At 35.0% G+C, this 19,597-nt stretch overlaps 1 protein-coding gene across 1 annotated transcript; it reads right to left on the bottom strand.

Annotated features, from left to right (window-relative positions):
* Positions 1-340: 340 nt before the first annotated feature.
* LOC128558457 (uncharacterized) lies at positions 341-6,681 on the bottom strand. The gene is made up of 2 exons (XM_053547745.1): positions 4,591-6,681; positions 341-2,350 (listed from the first exon to the last, which is right to left on the bottom strand). Exons 1-2 carry the CDS (start codon positions 4,784-4,786, stop codon positions 1,362-1,364), a joined length of 1,185 nt encoding a protein of 394 aa, XP_053403720.1. The 5' UTR covers positions 4,787-6,681; the 3' UTR covers positions 341-1,361.
* Positions 6,682-19,597: the final 12,916 nt, after the last annotated feature.

Genomic DNA, 19,597 nt, shown 5'->3' with positions numbered 1-19,597 from the left:
TTATTAAAATACCATAAAAGTAAAAGAGATTAAACATCAGTGATAGTTTTCTACATCCGGGCGACCAGAAACCGCCAAACAGCGCCCAGGATGAAACGAAAGAAATCTATGGGGAAACATTACATGACGTTAACTATATACACCACATAACATGAAGTTTCATGAATGAAAAAACAGAAAATTAACCATCAATGCGAGTAATATGTATGCTGCTATTACATTTTTGCTTAAAACCTTTGGTAGAACTTATCTAACCAGTCATACAATCCTAGTTAAATTCAAGGATGGAACAAATAGGTAAACCAAACACTAGCATATTGTTTCAAAAAAATTTTTTAAAAAAAAATAATAATGAAATTAAACAAAACAAAAACATATCAGATGTAATATCTATGTACATATGTAAACATGTAAATTACTATTAACCGAAATGTAAAAATGGGACTAGAATGAGATACTAGAATGGCACATTAATATTGATAAGAGTAATAACAAACAGTGAACACCACCTTGAACCTAATAAGCAGATGCGGAGGTTATCTGGCCGGCACAACCGGAACAGAAACCATCAACCTTGCACAAGAAATCAATTGATAACATATACACATGATATACATATAGATGGTGAATGTTAGTACAGCTGGTTCAACCGGACTGGCACCCAAAACAATTAACAGTTTCAACATAATAACCATATAATAATAGCAACATGGTGGCTGCTAACCAGCTGGCTCAACCAGACTGCACCCAAAACGCTTACAGATTTCAACAGAATAGCCACATACTAATAGCAACATGGTGGCTGTTAAACAGCTGGCTCAACCAGACTGGCACCCAAAATGCTTACAGATTATAACACATTAAAAACCTAATAATAGCAACATGGTGGATGCTAACCAGCTGGCTCAACCAGACTGGCACCCGAAATGCCTACAGATTACAACCTAATAATAGCAACACGGTGTCTGTTAAACAGCTGGCTCAACCAGACTGTCACCCAAAATGTTTATACGTTACCCTATAATAATAATAAATGTAAGACAAGCATGTAATACTGTAATTGTCATTTTCAGTCGTCCGACTGCAAAAACTAACACAAGAATGTAAAATAAATGATTCACGGGATCAAAGTTACATATCTGTCCAAGTCCGCAAATATAACAAAACTTGCTGGCTCCACCAGACAAGAATATTGTCACAGGCCATGCTGGCTCCACCAGACATGACACTCGGTACCTCTAAAACTGGCAAAATGTGTCCGAGGTATTTATTTTAAATAAAGCTATTTCTATTTTTACTAGTACCATAAATTTGGTAAACCAAAGAGGGGAGATATATCCCTCTACCAAACCCCTATACTCCTATGTTAATGAATTTGAAGGCCGAATATATTTCTGATAAGCATTTGACTTCCATCTGCCTAATAACCTGATCCTAGAATCAGACAGATTACAGTCATACGCATGAGTTGCGCCCCCTATACGAAACGAATGAGATGTATATAATGCTGAATCTAACCTACATTTCTGAATACATTCACATGAAACAGATCTAAAAAAATTGTCAGTGACTGGACGGCCACATGGAAACTTAAATAACGTTCCTGTGGTGTGATTGCAACTGCTGATGTATTTATGCAATAATCGCATCGGACGTGTGTTCTTATTTTTGTGACGTTTAACCGATACTGTAGCTGACACCCCTTGGGAATGTTTGAAGCTGACCAAGACTAAAGACGCCTTCATAGGTTTGTGATTGATATACTGGAAACTGACATTCTTCAACAAAATTGTATTGCGGTCCCCCGATTGTGTGACAGAAATTTCCCCTATACGTAAAAAAGCAAAGAAAGCTACTACGAACATAGTCTGGCACAGTAAACGTAATTCGGGGTTGACTATAACCTGGGGCAAAACTTGAACCATCTGCCGTAAGATGTCATAAGAAATTGGTAACCTTTTATCTGTATTTTGAATTTTACGCAGACCAAGTAAGATTTTTTTAACCACGAATGCTTTTGTAGGATCTTTCCTATCACAAATATTGTGAACATAGGCTAATGCTGAGACCATGGATGTGATAGAAGAACCCTTGAATTGCCTGTCATGACAATAAGCAATAAATTGACATATTCGGGTTGTTGATATTGGCAACAACCTGTCTGTTGGATAATATGTGTTGTGAAAGCGGTTATAGTGCCGTAAAGCATTCTTATAACTATTAGCTGTTGCAGGTGCTATAGAGGCATCCAGCAGCTTGCGGACAGAACGGTTCAAATTTCTAACAGATGCTCCGGGACTACTGATGGCATGTCGTCCATTGCTGTGGATAAAGACCGGAACTTGTCTATCTGTAAACGGGAAAGTAAGTCAGGTAAAGAACTGGCCTTACCCGGGATGTGAGCGGCTCTCACAAGAATATTGTTTTTCATACATGCTAAAACCAGGCGTCTGACTAGAACCATAACGTATTTATCCTTACTAGATTGCTTGTTAATTATGTATACCACAGCTTCATTGTCTGAATGAAGAATAATGCATTTATTCATCAGTTGCGGACCCCAGATTTCCAAGGAAAGAACAATTGGAAACAATTCCTTAAATGTGATCTGGTGATGTACCAGATGGGAAGGCCAGCTTCCAAAAAAGCAGTGTGAGCTATAAATAGCCCCATAACCTAAAGCCGCTGCTGCATCTGTAAACAGGTGTAACGTTTTATCTGTCACCCACTTGAAATCCAACAAAAGCTTTTTACCATTGAAATGTGAAACGAAGAGAAGCCAGGCCTGAATGTCCCGCCTACTCTCTGCTGTCAGTGAGATGCGATGATGAGGTTTCTTAACATTTTTAGTAAGATCGGACAATCTGCGCATAAAAGACCGCCCTGGCAAGACAACACTACAACAAAAATTAAGTAAACCAAGTAGGGATTTCAGTTCTACTAGTTTGACCTTCCTACGCTTTGTATACTGTTGCAGGAGTGTGCGTAGTTTGTACAATTTATCATTAGGTAATCTGGCTTCCATCTCAACCGAATCTAGCTCTAAACCCATAAAAGTCATGACCTGGGCAGGATACTCCGTTTTCTCGGCTTTAATTGGAATACCCACCTCATCGCAAAATTGTAAGAAAATTGAAAGAGCCTTTTGACAATCGTCATATGACTTAGCTAAGAGCAGAAAATCATCCAGGATATGAACCATGTGTGGAATCTGCAGTTTAACCTGTGCGATCCATTGAATCGCTGAACTAAAAGTTTCAAAAATGGCACATGAAGATGAGCTACCCATAACCAGGCATACATTGTAATAAAATGCATCCCCGAACTGGAAACCTAACAATTCATGGTCCTCTGGACGAATAGGAATGATTCTGAAAGCATTTGCAATATCGGTTTTGGCCATGTAGCAACCTCGGCCCAGCTGACGGACCCGTAATGCTGCATCATCGAATGACATGTACTTGACTGTAGCTAATTCTGGACGAATGAAGTCATTGAAGGAGTTACCTTTTGGGTGACTTAGGTTTTGAATAAATCGATATTGACCAGGAGTTTTCTTTTTGACCAAACCTATGGGACTTAACTGCAAATTGGGAAAAGGTTTTACTTTGAAAGGACCTTGGATGCGCGACATTGCTAACTCCGATTCAATATGTTATTGTATAACTGAAGGGAATTCGTAGCAAGATTTTAGATTTCTGCATTCCACAGGATGTCTAGGACCAATGTAACCAATATCAAATCCCTGTGAAAAATCTTTAACCAAATACTCATAGTGCTGGTGACCAAGCAAGTGAAACTGTAATTTCTCGATTTTAACTGGTGTAACCACTTTATTTTTTGTTTGGCCTAAAAGGGGAAGGGGCTGACTTTGAATTGACCGTTGGTCCTGCTGCTGCGGCCTGCTCTTTACTACTGAAAAAACATGCGACGGCATGGTGCTGACCCCTGCAGTACCCACAGATGTGAGGATGCCGGCATCCTGCGAAATTGCAGTTGCCCCCTCTACTATTGAACACCCAGCATGTTTTTTCGAGAAATTTGTTGGGGAAAATCCGTTGCCTAAATTGATTTCTTTGTTGTGAGTTGCGGGGTCCCCCCTGTTGGTAATTCCGAAAGGAACGAAAAGGCTGAGAACCTTGGCAAGAGGCCATTAACCAGAATTCTGTATGTAACCTATCCCAAGGAAACCCCTCCTGTTCCCTCAACAGTCGGAACTGCATGTCATACTGCTGCCATGCCAAGCCCGAATGCCTGCGTGCGAGATCCCTAACAATCTCTGCATATTTCATCAAAGCAGGAGTCTCCTCGGGATACCTAACTGAATATATTGCGCAAAACCGCAAAAGGCTGTGGTCCACATTTCGATCGAAGTGATTTTTCTAGATTTTTGCTGTGGAACAAAACTAAAATGATTAAAATGATCAGCCTGAAGGGTAAATTTGTTGTTTTGACTGAAATATGAATCTTGTAATGGTAATAAGACTACCAGATCTATGTACTTAATTGCCCAAATACTTTTCTGAATTTTACGCGGAATCTGAGACTGAATAGTTGTTGAAATCGGTTCAACCAATAGAGGCCTATTACCTCCAGAAACAATGTCCCTGACATGGTGGTTAATGGCTTCCCCTACAGACAGCCCAACTTCCTTCTCTGACCCGTCGGAATATTCTGAATCCTCAGTTCCCTCATCACTGTATGGAGGTACATATGGATCAAAGTCATTTTGTTGAGCCTCCACTAGGTTTATCTGTTGATGCTGAACATTCTGATGCTCTGGCATACCTAAATGTATCGGACCAGAGTCATTTGACTTGTGAGTCTCCTGATTATTTGTGGTACTAGCACTGTTTTTCTTAGTCTTTTTGATCCGTTTGTTTTTTCTTGACTAATCTATTGTAACCTGAGGAACAATTGAATCATGTTGCGTTTCCTTATGCCTATTATATTTAGCTTGAGCATTTTTGTGTCCACTGCGCGTGTTAACTGTATGTGTGGTAACACCGTTAGTAACACTGGAGTTGGTGGTTTTTGTTTCCAACCCTGTTTGCTGTCTAGATTGTTTGACTTTTGGTGGACAGCATGGACACGATGATGTGGTGGCTACTGCTTTCCGTTTAGCCCTCATCTGAAACAATGAATTTCCTTATTTATAATTGTATGAACATTTGAATCAATTATAAAATACTCAGCACCTGTGGTTTAAAGTATATGTACTTCACCAATAAACTTACACCAGCGGATTCATGTAATAATTTAAGACTGTAATAAGTATCGCAAACTGCACGTTGCCATAAAGCTATACCTTAAGGTAACTCATTAAATGTAACATAATATCGCTCTGTTCTGTCGAATAGAAACTGTCCCAACAGACAGCCGAAAGTGGAACGTTTCTCTCAGACATATTCAGTATGAGCTCAACTGCTACCATAATATCTATATACCCGGACAGGCAGCACCATCAGAAATACTGTCGAATAGTTTTGGAAAACTTCAAAACTCTCAAACAGTAAATTGTGAAATTACGTGAACAATTGCACTACCGAGTAAGAAAAGCCAACAGGCAATGCCGAATAGTGTGGTAACACTCTCAAGCATGAAATTTGTGTGAACAATTGCACTAGAACCCTATGAGAAAAGCTAACAGACATAACCTTTATATTATAGCGTATATGCATGTCGAATAGTGTAACTACACTCTCAAGCACATAGACTCATGGGTTTATAAACTTGCATAATGACTTAAATAAGACAAATCAACCGCCAACACCATAAATGGAAACTGCCGAATAGTAAATACTCTCAAGCACTGCCCACTAAATATAGCCATATAGATAGCCATGAAAGTTAATTGGTATTATCTGTGAAAGTTACACTAATAATTCATGGTATGTATGCCACTTTGTGTAGGTACGATTAAATGTGTAATCTCTACTGTACATTGTAGAAGGATAAATATATGTGCCATGAATGATGAAAATATACGTATCTTAACAGCCTAGCTGGCTAGCCTTCAACTCCGCAACCACTGCAGCTCGGATGTTGTTGCATAGCTTTTGTTGACCTCTGTATGAAAGATGGACCCCGTCGCTACTTATAACCTCTGCTAAAGCCTCGTCCGACCAGAAACCTTTGGGTACCCAGTAACGCACTCGCTGGTGGGCACAATCCTTAATCTTTGATTCAAGAAGCGCATTTGTTTCGTAAACTCTATCGTTGAACCAAGGAATGTCCACCGCATGACGATTATGTTGACTGTTCAGCTTTCTGAATAATATGGGGAAAACGATGACAGACCGTACCTGCTCCATAAACAACAAAGTGTCCACTAAATCCATAATTGCCGTATTAACCGAATTTGGGGACTTGTCTATCGATGAAAGATCATTTGTGCCGATGATGAGAATGACCAAATCTTGTTTCAATGTATGTACGTGTCCCCCTCCGAAACCAGAATACTGCACTAAAGGATTCGCACGTAATTTCAAATTTGAAGGAAAATCTTCTTGATTAATAACAAAATCCTTTAAACGTTTCACAAAAGAATGTCCAAACAATTTAATTTTTAATGTACGGTCCGCCAATTTGACACCTCTGGCTAAACACGTGATCACTCCAGTAGATCTAAATATAGCCGCTGGAATGTTGTTGATTGACCTACATTTCACACTCCCTGATCACCCTTGTGATCCGATTAGCGTATAGTGGACGCAACTTGACCCCGATGGTTGACCTTTGTATTATAATACATAAAGAGGTACAACCTATTAGTAAAAAAGGAGTGTACGTAAAACACTTAATCTCTTTGCATTTAAAAACACGAGCTGCACGAGAAAATGGAAATATAAATTTGTGTAAATATGAATTAGTGTATTGGAAAGTTTAAAAAAAAACTATACTGTATACAAACTAATTCCATATAATACATACGGCTACCCTAAGCACCCCTTATTTCTACAATGAAATAATCGATATGAATAATCAGCCTAAGGTCAACCATCGCGGTCAAGTTGCGACTACTATACACAAAGAAAGTTATCCAAGCTCCGGTGGTCGCGACTTAAAACAGGCGTAAATTGTATTTAAAAGTTAAGTCAATACATGAAAGCTTCATCACTATTAAATTATCTGCATAAAACTGCCTTTAACCCAATTTAAAAACACTTTTTCTAAACGAAAATGAATCACCTCTAACAGATTCCGCAACTAAATAAAGACTGACTACTCAGCAAGCGATTGGTTCATATAACCATGTGACATAAAGGAATGGATCTCATTGGCTCTTTTTTACAATACGATTAACATAAGCCCCTTCGTTGAACCATGAGTCATGGTTAAAACATATATGCAGAACAGAATAAGAAACAAGTACATAAAACATTTTATACATATATAAAATATATTAATTTTCTCCAGTTCTGTTGATAAGTTTGCTTTGTTTGTTAGTTCTATAAATTATACTTTGTCACCAAAATATCTTTTCTAGAAAGGGCTCAAAAATCTTTAAAATGGTGTTATTGCTTTTCAAACGAGTTTATAAAATATTTACCTTCATATTTTTCATATTATAAAATATGTTAATTTCCGAAAGATTACAGCTTAAAGTTTCGTTCAGATATCCAATCTGTCAGACCTATGTCATAGAATTTCGGATTTTTTCCAGTAATCTAAACTTATTATTGATACTATCTGCTGTACAAAGAGTGTAGTATTTCTATATTATGTTCAACGTCAGCATTCTAATTTTGCTCGGCTTGATATAAAATATTTCAACATTTTTGCATTTTATGCCATAAAACATCTGAACTATTGCACAGGCTAAGAACTCTGTCAAGTGTTGCCTTTTAAAAACGTTTTCAGCTACTAAGAGTTGTTACATTTCCATATGAAATCGTTATAGCTAAATCAACTTCTTTCGAATACTTTTCCGGTGTCCTTATAGTGTCCAGCAATTCTTATTTGCCGTTAAAGAATTGTGAAAATTTAATCTTTTCACATACGATGTAGTCCATTACATTAAAACAAACATTTAAGGTAGAAATCGCACTCATCTAATATCGATGTACTTACTAACTGAATAACATCCTTGTAGCTCGAACTTCATACAGTTGAGACCATAAGTAGCTGCCTGTACGATAAAGATTCTTACAGATTTTGTTTTAATTCGGTTTGTCAGCCAGAAGGTTTGGGGCTGTGTAAAACCTCGTGATGTATCAAGCATGATGGTCTGCAAATGAACGTATGTCCGTGGTAATTCACTTGAAATCTAGTGTAAAATCGAAATGGTTTACTTTTTCATTTCAAAATTTCAAAACGTGTTAATGTCCTTGAAAGACAATTGAATTGCAGACAATTAGAAGTACTTTAAAGCCCTTAAAAATGAAAATAAAAAAAAAACAATCTTCGCATTTTTGTTGTGAAAACTCTGAAGTTTAAATCTTTTTCCTCATACCAAATATAGTCATAAAAATAAAGATCAATATAATTGAGACGCACCATGAGAAAACCACGCAGTCTGGTCAGGATCCATGCTGTTCGCTAACGGTTTCTCTAAATGCAATAAGCTTTGAAATGCAATAAGCTTTGAAAGCGAAAAGCATGGATCCTGACCAGACAGCGCGGAGCCCCTCTGTTGGTTTTCTCATGGCGCGGCTCAATTGTACCTTTACTCATCTAACATGTTAGGTATTACAACACCTGCTCATAAATGTGAAATACTAATACAAACAAAAGTGTAGCATCGTCACTATAAGGCAGTAAATGATATTTCATTCTATTATCGGCTTGTTAAAAGTTAAGTTAATTTTTACCATAAATAAAGGACTGATAAAACATTTGAAGCATTTCTTTAATGGCAAATCAAATACATATGTATATATGCTAATTGTCTTTGTTGTTAAAAGAATTATGATATTGTGTCTAAAATCATTTTCGACTTAATTGAGTAATTGCAAGGGAAGTAAACTAATAGATATCTCTGCTTGAATGTACTTGCTTAAGGTAAGAGCTGTCGCTCTTTGTGGTAACAGCTTTAAATTAAAATTTCGGTTATTGATATAAAGACAACTTTCATAAATTACACATTTTTAAAATCAGTTTTGATTATTTGAAGGACTAAGAAATCAATTTCTATACTTTATTTAATGTTATTTAGACGTAAAAAGGAAAGACTAATAATACCATTTACCTCCTATTCTAGAAGCAGTTTCTCAGACAGATCAAGTATCAACCTACGGAAGAATCTATTGTTTTTGACGATTATTCTCGGTTTTAATGCTAAAATCTGCTTTTTGTTGCAATGAATATTTTGTTATGTTTGTTATATAAAACTACACCCATTTCACAAATTTTCAAAGTATTAAACAATTAACAAAGGAAACTGACATTTATTCTCATACATTTTACATTATTATTATTATCATTACCATTTTATTATTATTATTATTATTATCCCAGATTAAGGATATCTCCCAATTATATACATCTGACAGAGATAGAACATTACTGAATGAATTAATATATGAATATGTTTCATTTAAACTATCAGTTAGCTTACCTTGTTAAAGAAAATCGAATTTCCTCCATTGTCGTCATATGATAATAAAAGTTCAGTCACACCAAACTGCACAGATTTACTTGCTTCATGTGTGTTGAACGAAATAACTTTCTCCCAATTATATACCGTGATCCCCTCAATTACAATTATTTCCGGAAATGTAATCTGGAATTATATGCAATTAATAATAATCTTTATTAATTAATTTCTGTTCATCAGATCGTGTGCCGTAACTAGACCTGAAAAAACACCGAGGCATATTTTTCAGGGAAGGGGATTGGGTACATAATTTGCTTAGGTGCAAATTTGAATTAACAAGTCAACATTAATTTTGAGCGTTTTTCCTTATATATAACATCGAGTATGTCTCCATAGCATGGTCTAGAAACATTGAGAATCATGGCATTTGTTAAGATAGATGATCGCGGTTCTTTTCCGATACATTTTTGAATTTTACTAGATACCTTAAAACCCATTTCAAACAAAGCAACAATACATCCCATAAGTCGGGACTGGTATTTCAACGTGTAGTTAAGGGCTTCTTGGGATCACCCGAGAAGTTTGAGTTCTACAGAACAAATGGTACAATTTTAAACCGTTTCAGACCAAACGATCAGAGCAAATCAGGTTGAAATGTTCAATGCAAATTGTTTTGGTTAATGCAGTACAGGTAGAGATGTACATTCGGAAGTTCTTTCAAAGACATTTTGAAAGATCGCAAGATCAACTGGTGTATTTTAAATCCATTTCACACAAAACATCTGTTAATGAGAGACTTTGGTTAGTTATCTCTCTTTCATACACTCTTAAAGTAAGAAGGTACTTTCATTTGAATTACTCTCACTACTGGATGCACATACCATTAAAAATGGTTTAAAACCCTGTAAAATATCCAATAAAATAGGAAAAACCGTTATTTAACCCCATTAATTCTTGCATCACTTTATTTAACAGGTTTCACAATATTAATGGGTTACATGTTAAAATACCATTAAAACACCCATTTTTAACCATGAATCATGCCATTAAAAATTTAGTTTGGTAGCTAAAATGGTTAATGGCTTTGAAAAAATTAGTGAAATTCTGTATTTTTTTAATTTAACAGCAATATTCATGGCCCTTAAATTTGGTTTAATACCCATTAAATGTTCAGGTTGTGTATGATTTCTTTTAAGAGTAACCTTAATGGCCCTTAACAGCAATGTAATGCCCATTAAATCCTAAATTCTGTAAAATGTTATTCGTATATATTTTCTTTTTGGTTTTTGGCTTGCTCTCCTATTGAATGCTTATAATTCCAGTCTCATATTGTTCTAAACTGGACTTTAATCACTATAAATACACACTACTCACACATCGTCTATAATATATCATGATGTTATATTTAGTTGCATTGAAATTATTTCACCTTGATGCAGTTACGCCATTTTTTTTTCAAATGTTTGGCAAATTGTGTTCCTACGAAAATCGGATTTATTTCAATGAAAGCCGGATGGAAACGTATTAATTTATTTGATAACATCAATCTACAATATTTTGGTAAGGGTAAATACGTATTGATGCATGCCACTTTTTCTGTTCTTTGTTTTTCTTGTCCAAATAATCAGCATTTGTATAAGAAAATGGGTGGGGTAAGGAATTTACATTATAAATTGTGTTCAGACTAGTTTACATTTTCAAATTCTTGAGTAGAAACTAAGGTTTATAGAGAAGTGAACAGTACACATAATTGTGAAGATTTACAGTCTGATTTAAATTCATTTGGGGCATGGGCAGATCAATCGCTCCTTTGTTTCAATGAATCAAAGAGTGTGGTACGCTTAATTGGAGATTGGAGAAGCTACTTGTGATGCAATCCCTCAAACATTTGCTCTTAGCTGTAAAGTGCATGCATGTGAGCACAAAATACTGAAGTAGAGCTAAATTGTGATTGCCCATTGTGCGCTGACATTGTCATCAACAGTTGCTTTTTTAATACACCTGATGCCTAATGTCCAATAAAAACTTGGTCAGAATGTTTGTCAATATTATAATGTTGAATAGTTAAAACTACCCACATGGTCACTTAATCTATTAAACCGGTACCTGTAAACCCTTGTCAGTACAACTCAATACAATACAATATCCATTTATTTTCGGATTTCATATGAACATATGACAGAATTAGGATACAATATAACAAATGTTTGTACCAGGCTGTTACATCTTAAATGTGTTTACATTACAAAATAATAAGAGAAAAAGAAGAAACAAATATTCTTTTAGCATTTTACAAAACAGTACATATGTATAGATACTATTACATGTGTAGTAATACGTAGTTTAAATCAATACGACATATATTAATATGAAGTTGATTATCTTAAGATGTCTAATTCTGAAGGCAAATTTTCATGGCCCTTAATTTGATATACAACTAAAATATTATAAACCCATTAAAATTGAATCTGACATATTTAATGTGACCATTAATCAATTTTTTAATAATTAACGGCCATTAACAGAGTATTAAAAAAAATTAATGGCTCCATTAGTTCTTACTAATTAATGGGGAATGAAGGGGTAATGTTTTAATGGCACATTAATTTCATGCCAATTAAAATTTTTCATGGAGTTTTAAGGAGCCTGTTAACTTATTTTAATGGTTTATTTTAAGCAGCTTTTCATGGACATCAAAGTCATTTTTAATGTATGGCATTAAAACTATGGTCATGAAAATCCTATTAAATAGTAAGAAGTAATGGGTGAATTTTAATGGTGACCTGTTAAAACTCTGTTAAAACCTTTGAAAAAAATTAATGCCAATTTCATGACCCGTTTAATGGCATGTGCATGCAGTAGTGTCTGTTGTTATCGCTATGTTATTTATAACAATATGATGTAAATGAAGCTAAGATATTGATCATCATGACTATCGATTTAATAATGCCTTCAGCCACATATTCTATAAATACACAAATATCTTCATTTTAACATTCAATACATTTAATTTAACAAATATGCAAGAACTGAGATAACTCACAGACAAAACAGCGATAAAGTCAGAGGATTCCAAATGACGGGACCAACTTACAATTTTATTATCTCGGACATAATCCAAGAAGAGAGACAATATTGAAACTCACTTAAGTCCCTAATTCAGATTGACAAGTACACCCTTCTATAATAAAGCCTGGCAGGTAGTATAACTAAAGTTAATGTAGGAATAGAAGTTCAGGGTTCTCCCGAGAAATTTTTAAATTCTAAAAAACAAATGATGCATTTTCAGACAAATTTCATGGAAAAACTCCTGAAAAAATCAGGTTGTTTAGTATATTCTACTGAATAATTGGAAGGCAGGTAAGGAAATGAGTTTATGGTTCCTCCACAGAAATAACAGATTTTAAAGCCAGACAGAGATATGAGCAAATCAGATTGACAGATATAAGAAACACAACCCAGTCTTAAAGTGAGTGAACAAAATCAAGCCTAGGTATCATTTTCGTGTATGTGTCGGACATTTTTAATGTGACGCCTTGATCTATATAAAATTTCTCAGATAAAGAAGGAAATACATATTACAAAAATACATGTTGAACAAAGATTTGAAAAAATGATTTATAAAATTTGCTTTAACCAAATATAGGAATGAGTAGATTGCAAATCATATCCGATCTTTTCATCAAGTTTTTCTGCTTCTGTGTTTCTTAACTTAATGCATTTAAAATTCAATTTGCTAAAAAAACACCGAGGCAGCTGCTTCGGTGTGCCCCCTCAATGTTACAGCAGAGTTAGGTTTAGTTCGCACCGTGAAGGTAAATTCTTGAAATGTAGTAGACTAATCAATAGGTTCAATAAATTTAATCATCTTACGTCAAACCAATTTTAAAACGACACGAAAATACATAAAAATGTCTTATATTTTCAAACTTATGATACATGTTATAAGAAAGGATACTGACTTCAAAACAAAACAAAAAATAATATCGTTGTCGTACCCTATCGCGATTATTATTTGATATTTAACCATTACTTAGTTAAAAAGCAAATTATGTACCTCTGAATTCTGATATATGATATTCCGCGTTTTCAAAAAACATAGAATCAATGTGTTTCCTGGTGACTATTTTATTTTGCTCTCATACAACCTGATATGGCACTTGTAAAACAAGAAGGCGAATAAAATCGCCACATGCTGGCCATTTCACTGGTGTCGCCTAATGTATATTATATCTTCTCATAAAATTATACATACAAAAACTCATATGGTGGATATTTAACGATACAAACAAAAAGATTGAAAACAGAAACTCTAACCACATATAGTTTATGTAAATATGAAATTAACAATTTTATGTGTGTTAACAGTACTTTGCATTAAGTTTAAAACAGAAGACACTGTATACACGTTAGCTAAACACAATATAAATATGTAGAGCCATCAAAAACACTGGAAGTTTTTTAACAATCGACTGCTACTACGTGACATTAAATTATGAATCAATGTAGCTCTACACATACATTTAATTTATATATTAATAAAATAAAATGCAAGACCATTGGATATCTTTAAAGTAACTTTGGATATCTTTAAAATAACTTGACCTTGGCATTTATTGAAGTTTCTAACAGCAGTATGTCTTTATTGCAATCAAAATGAAATGAAAATAGATAGATTTTATGGGATGATAAAAAATGAAGTGAATTAAATGCCCGGACAAGTAAAAGTAAAATTTGACTGCCTCTTCGAAACACATTTTTGTTTACTTCTTTTTAAATATGAGCGGTTCCTTTTCTTTTACACTCAAACTGATGACGTCATGTCATGTGCATGGAGATGAAAATGAGTCGATAACGGATTTGTATCTATCAAAGGTACATTTAAGTATTTCGCATTTTATACTATGATAAAACGTTTACATTTTCCAGTAATTACCTTTAAAAACGGCTTCTCATCATTTAAGGTAGCGCACCAGCCAGAGCTAAAAGGTCTTGTATTTGCTGGAGGATAATCTTGCAACCAAGAGGAAGCTGATATTTGGTCATCCTTGATCCTAAAATTGCCTAATCCAAGGTCAGCATTACAACTTCCGGTATTTACTTTGACTGTAAGGAAATCAAAACTTTTAGTGATGATTATAATGGACCAATTGGTCGAGAGGGCTAAAACGCTTTCCTACGGAGGTGAAAGCCCCGTGTATGATTCTTGGCTACACCCATTGCGGTTTGTCCTTGGGCGAGGCACGTATCGCGAGCGCTTTAGTAGACCCCGCTGTAATTGATAGCGACAAATATTGCTGAGATTAAAGTTTTAGTTGGTCTTCAAACAGGGTCGCTCGAAAGCTTCACTGTGCCTATGTTACAATGTTTCATTAAACGATGGTAAATAAAATTCACCTTTACCTTTTTCTGTAGTGTCATTAATGTGTAATGAATATCGTTTTCCAAAGGGAAACTTTAATGCGAATCATAACTAACCAATTATGTCATATATAGACTAGCTATTTTCAACCTACGTTTATGACTAATTAATATCTTGCATCTTGCTATAATATTGAGTCAAGCTCTAAAACGCTCTCAGACTTAAAATTCATAAAAGTAAATTTCGTTATAATATAACTCGCTCTCTTTCCAATTCATATGAGAAATGTGCAAATAAACACGTTTCTAAAATAAAAGTAAGTATCTATTTAAATGCTGCGCTACAATATACGTCTCAAGCAGAAGTACATGTAGTATATAAATGCGAACACTTTGCAGTTTGTTTGTTGTTATTGTCTATCATGTTTGAAACAATAACGATTCCAGACATGTTACCTGTATTTGAGATAGTTAAAGATAGTTTAATCGAATGAACTTCAAGAAAAATGTATTTGATATGAATTGTTTTTTATGCTGTATAAATATTACAAACATAGATTTTAGTATAAAACACTTGACCATTATTTTCAACTTGTAGTTCGTACTATAAATTGTTTGCATGTACACGTATTAGTTTCTTTTCCCTGTTATCCCCCCTTAAGGAGGAGGGGTATATCGTTTTTCAGATGACGGTCGGTCAGCCGGTATGTCGGTCGGTCGGTCGGTCGGTATGTCGATCAGCCGGTCCGTAGACCAATCGGTTTCCGGGTGATAACTCAAGAACGCTTAGGCCTAGGATCGTGAAAGTTAATAGAGCTGTTGGTCATGACCAACAAATGACTCATATTGATTTTGAGGTCAGTAAGTCAAAGGTCACAGTGACACGGAACAGTTAAACCGTTTCCGGACGATAACTTGAGAATGCTTAGGCCTAGGATCATGAAGCTTAGAAGGAAAGTTAATCATGACCAGCAGATGACCTAAATTGATTTTGAGGTCAGTAGATCACAGGTCAAGGTCACAATGACCTAGAACAGTTAAACGGTTTCCGGATGACAATTCAAGAACACTTGGGCATAGGATCATAAAAGCTTATAGGGATGTTGGTCATGACCAGCAAATAAACCCTATTGATTTTGAGGTCAATAGGTCAAGGTCACAGTGACCCGGAACAGTTAAACCGTTTTCGGACGATAACTTGAGAATGCGTAGACATAGGATCACGAAACATAATAGAGCGTTTGATTATGACCAGTAGATGACACCTTTTGATTTTGAAGTCAGTAGGTCATAGGTCACAGTGACCTGGAACCATTTAACCGTTTCCGGGCGATAACTTGAGAACGCTTTGACCTAGGATCTCGAAACTTTATAGGGACGTTGATCAAGACCAGCAGATGACCCCTATTGACTTTGAAGTCAACAGGTTAAAGGCCAAGGCCACATTGATCCAGAACAGTAGACCTCTTTTGCCAGATAACTAGAGAATGCTTTGGTCTAAGATCACATTTGATACGAAGGTCACTTATGACTGGTAAATGACTTATAATTACTGATTTGTGGTCAGTACGTCAAACGTCCAGTGCGCAGTGACCAAATAATTAGTATAATTACTGTTCCTTGTGCAATTACTGAATGCATAAAAGGGGTGGGGTGTCGCTCTTGCTTAACTGTTGAAAGACACTTGATGCTGAAACTTTGCTTAGCTATGTAAAGAAGTGAAAAAATGTGTCATCTACATGTAAAACGGAAAATAATTTAGAAACCAACTGCTCACATTTCACATGTTATATATCATAGTACATGTATACAAATATATGCTAAGAAATACAAAATATCTACCGTAAATAAGTTGTTCTGTAAACACCGTATATGATAATGTTTTGATGAAGACTTTCAAGTTGAAAGTGTAAAATAAAGTCACGTACCGCCCCTCCATTGCTCTGTAAACGAATGGAAAAAGCTATAAACAAATTAACTTAATTGAAAAAAAAAAATGTATACTTATACTTAAGGAACGCTCCAGTGTTAGATCTAGTTTTTATTATAGTTAATTGTAAATATAAAGTAATTGATAAAGTGTCTTTCTGGGTTTTGGCGGTTTTTATCCTCATACAGAATGTGTCAATCTTGCAATTGAATAACAGGAATAAAGATGTTCAAAATATTATTATCATATACATGTAATTAAAATATAAATTATGAGCTCTCTGTTTTAAAACTTAAATTTTTTTAGATGTTCACCGGGAAGCATATGCCCGTTAACTGAAATGTCAAGCTTTTAATGTCTGAACATGTCAAACAACAAATAGCGGATTATGCCATCTTTAGTCAATTTATATACAGCTTAAACAGAACGCAATTCAATTCAAATAATTTTTTAAAATTCAATTGACTTAAAGGACATTATCAATAAAATTATTCTTTTAAAACCAAGTTACCTGTAGATTGTCTGTGTTTTTGGTGCCACTAACCGTATTGATTTATTACAATAATAATACATTTTAAAGTTATATCAAATGATTTGGAATATGAATATGCATATGCAATATCTCGAATATTATATAATAATGACATTGCTTGTGACAACCATGCCTAGTACCTGACGAAGACAAGGCTGTAGATCTTTTCAAGAAATACGCATACTGGAACATACACACATGATGCAGCTTCTGAATATAGAAAGTCCCACTTCCCTGTACTGATTGTGCAGCCCAGATATCCTGTCAAGAGTAGACACTGTATGACTAGAATGGAAAGAAAGACATATTTAATAAACTATGTATAGTCATTTTACGCATATAGCCCATCAGTAACATTTACTGCATATTGGGTTGTCTTATATGATTACATATTGTCTCTGCAGTAAAGAAATTGCTGATTAACCATGCGATTAATTGGAATATTGTACACAATTAGTTGTTGTTTATGGTGAAAGAACGACATGTAATGTAACTACGTTATATTGACTTCCATCGATGTATTGATTTGAATATGTATTTCTAGTTTGCACAGTTTACTTTCAGTTTTATTCAGGTGAGATACTGTTCGCCGAGTTGGTGACTCGGTGTTAATAATAAACACTTCGTACAAGATATAGCAAAAAAATCGGCGGGTTGAATTTACAGCATCGTCTTGAATTTTGAAAACAATTTCTTTTTCAGAATTTTATACTGAAACAATAACCACTGTATGGGAAAAGAAAATGTTTTTTGAAACAAGAAAATTACAGCCACCTTTCGAATCACTCAATTCTTCAAACTTCTCCCTAAAGTCTCCCAACTTCTCCATAAATCAACTTGAGGGAGAAGTGACTTTTCCCAATAAATTGGACCTAGCTAGACCCCTGAATATATGTAGCACACATTCCATAATAAACACTTTCAAGGGGACTTTATATACAAAGACAGACACTCGTCATTTTTATCAAACCTTTCTAAAGAACTAATCCTTAAATAAACAGACAGATCAAGCATCCAATTCTAATGCCGTGTTACTGTCAATGCAATTCCTATTTAAAATATCATATTAAGTTTATACTAATTTGTTTTAGCTCGATTGTTATGAAAGCTTCAACCTTATTGGAAACGCTCTCGAGTCCTCTTCCTTGAAAAACCAGTACTGGTGTCATATGAGAAGTCATGGTCGTGACCCCAGTGGGGCTCGAACCCACGACCCTGGATTGAGCGGCCGACACCATATCCACTAGACCACCGCTCCCCCTTAAAATATCATATTTAGAAGACATAAAAATTTTGGCATCCTTTCTTAAAGTGTTATAATATTTATTAATTTACCTTGTCATACATCTTAGAAGCATGTTGAAACCTTCTCATTGATATACATATTCTTTTACTTCTGTTAATGTGTCTATGGAGCTAAGTCTTTCGGGCATGGATTGCTCACTTTTTTATCCTTATTATTACGCATTAAGCCCTTTCCATGAGCTTTAAGCCAATGATTTAGGTAATAAAGAACGCTGTGGACTGCCCCCTCAAAATAACATTTATCCCAGAAGTTGAATCATTGACCGCACATTGCAAACCTAAATCACTATTCCCCTGAACTACTGAGCAGCACGAGATTACTTTCTGACACAAATTCAAGTTGAGACCGTACTGAATTTATTTCTAAAATTAAACAAATGTGTTAAATCATAAGGGTATATGAAACAAGAGGGCCAAGATGGCCCTAGGTCGCTCACCTGAGAAACACACCATAACAGTGCAAACATGTTTGACCTAGTGATTTCATGAAAATCAATATTCTGACCAGTTTACATTAAGATTGGACCAAAAATGTCGTCTCATGAGTGTAATCAAGTATTTTCTTTGATTTGACCTAGTGACCTAGTCTTTTGCCCACGTGACCAAGATTCGAAATCATCCAAGACTTTATGATAAAAATCATTCTGGCCAAGTTTTATGAAGATAGAATAAAAATGCTTATTCTTTGATCTGCCTGGTGCCCTAATATTATTAAACCCATGTGACCCAGATAAAAATTAATCCGAGATTTCATGCAGACAAACATTTTGACAAGTTTCATGCACTTAAAATGAAGCCCATATTGCAATCACAATGTTTTTCTTTTATTTTAACAGGTGGCCTTATTTTTGACCCCAGATGACCGAGATTTGAAATCTGGCCAAAAATCATCACGATAGATATTTTGACCAAATTTGATGACGATATAGTC

Source organism: Mercenaria mercenaria, chromosome 7 (genome assembly GCF_021730395.1).
Source record: "Mercenaria mercenaria strain notata chromosome 7, MADL_Memer_1, whole genome shotgun sequence".
In the NCBI taxonomy this organism is placed as follows: domain Eukaryota; kingdom Metazoa; phylum Mollusca; class Bivalvia; order Venerida; family Veneridae; genus Mercenaria; species Mercenaria mercenaria.
Note: the sequence above shows the minus strand (reverse complement) of the source record. Positions and strands in the feature narration are given on the sequence as shown.

Excerpts from the sequence above, each read along its gene's own strand:
- LOC128558457 (XM_053547745.1), bottom strand. The coding sequence starts at position 4,786 with ATGCCAGAGCATCAGAATGTTCAGCATCAACAGATAAACCTAGTGGAG. Across the intron at positions 2,351-4,590 it reads CAGGGACATTGTTTCTGGAG|ATAGACAAGTTCCGGTCTTT; the intron begins GTAATAGGCCTC and ends TCCCGTTTACAG.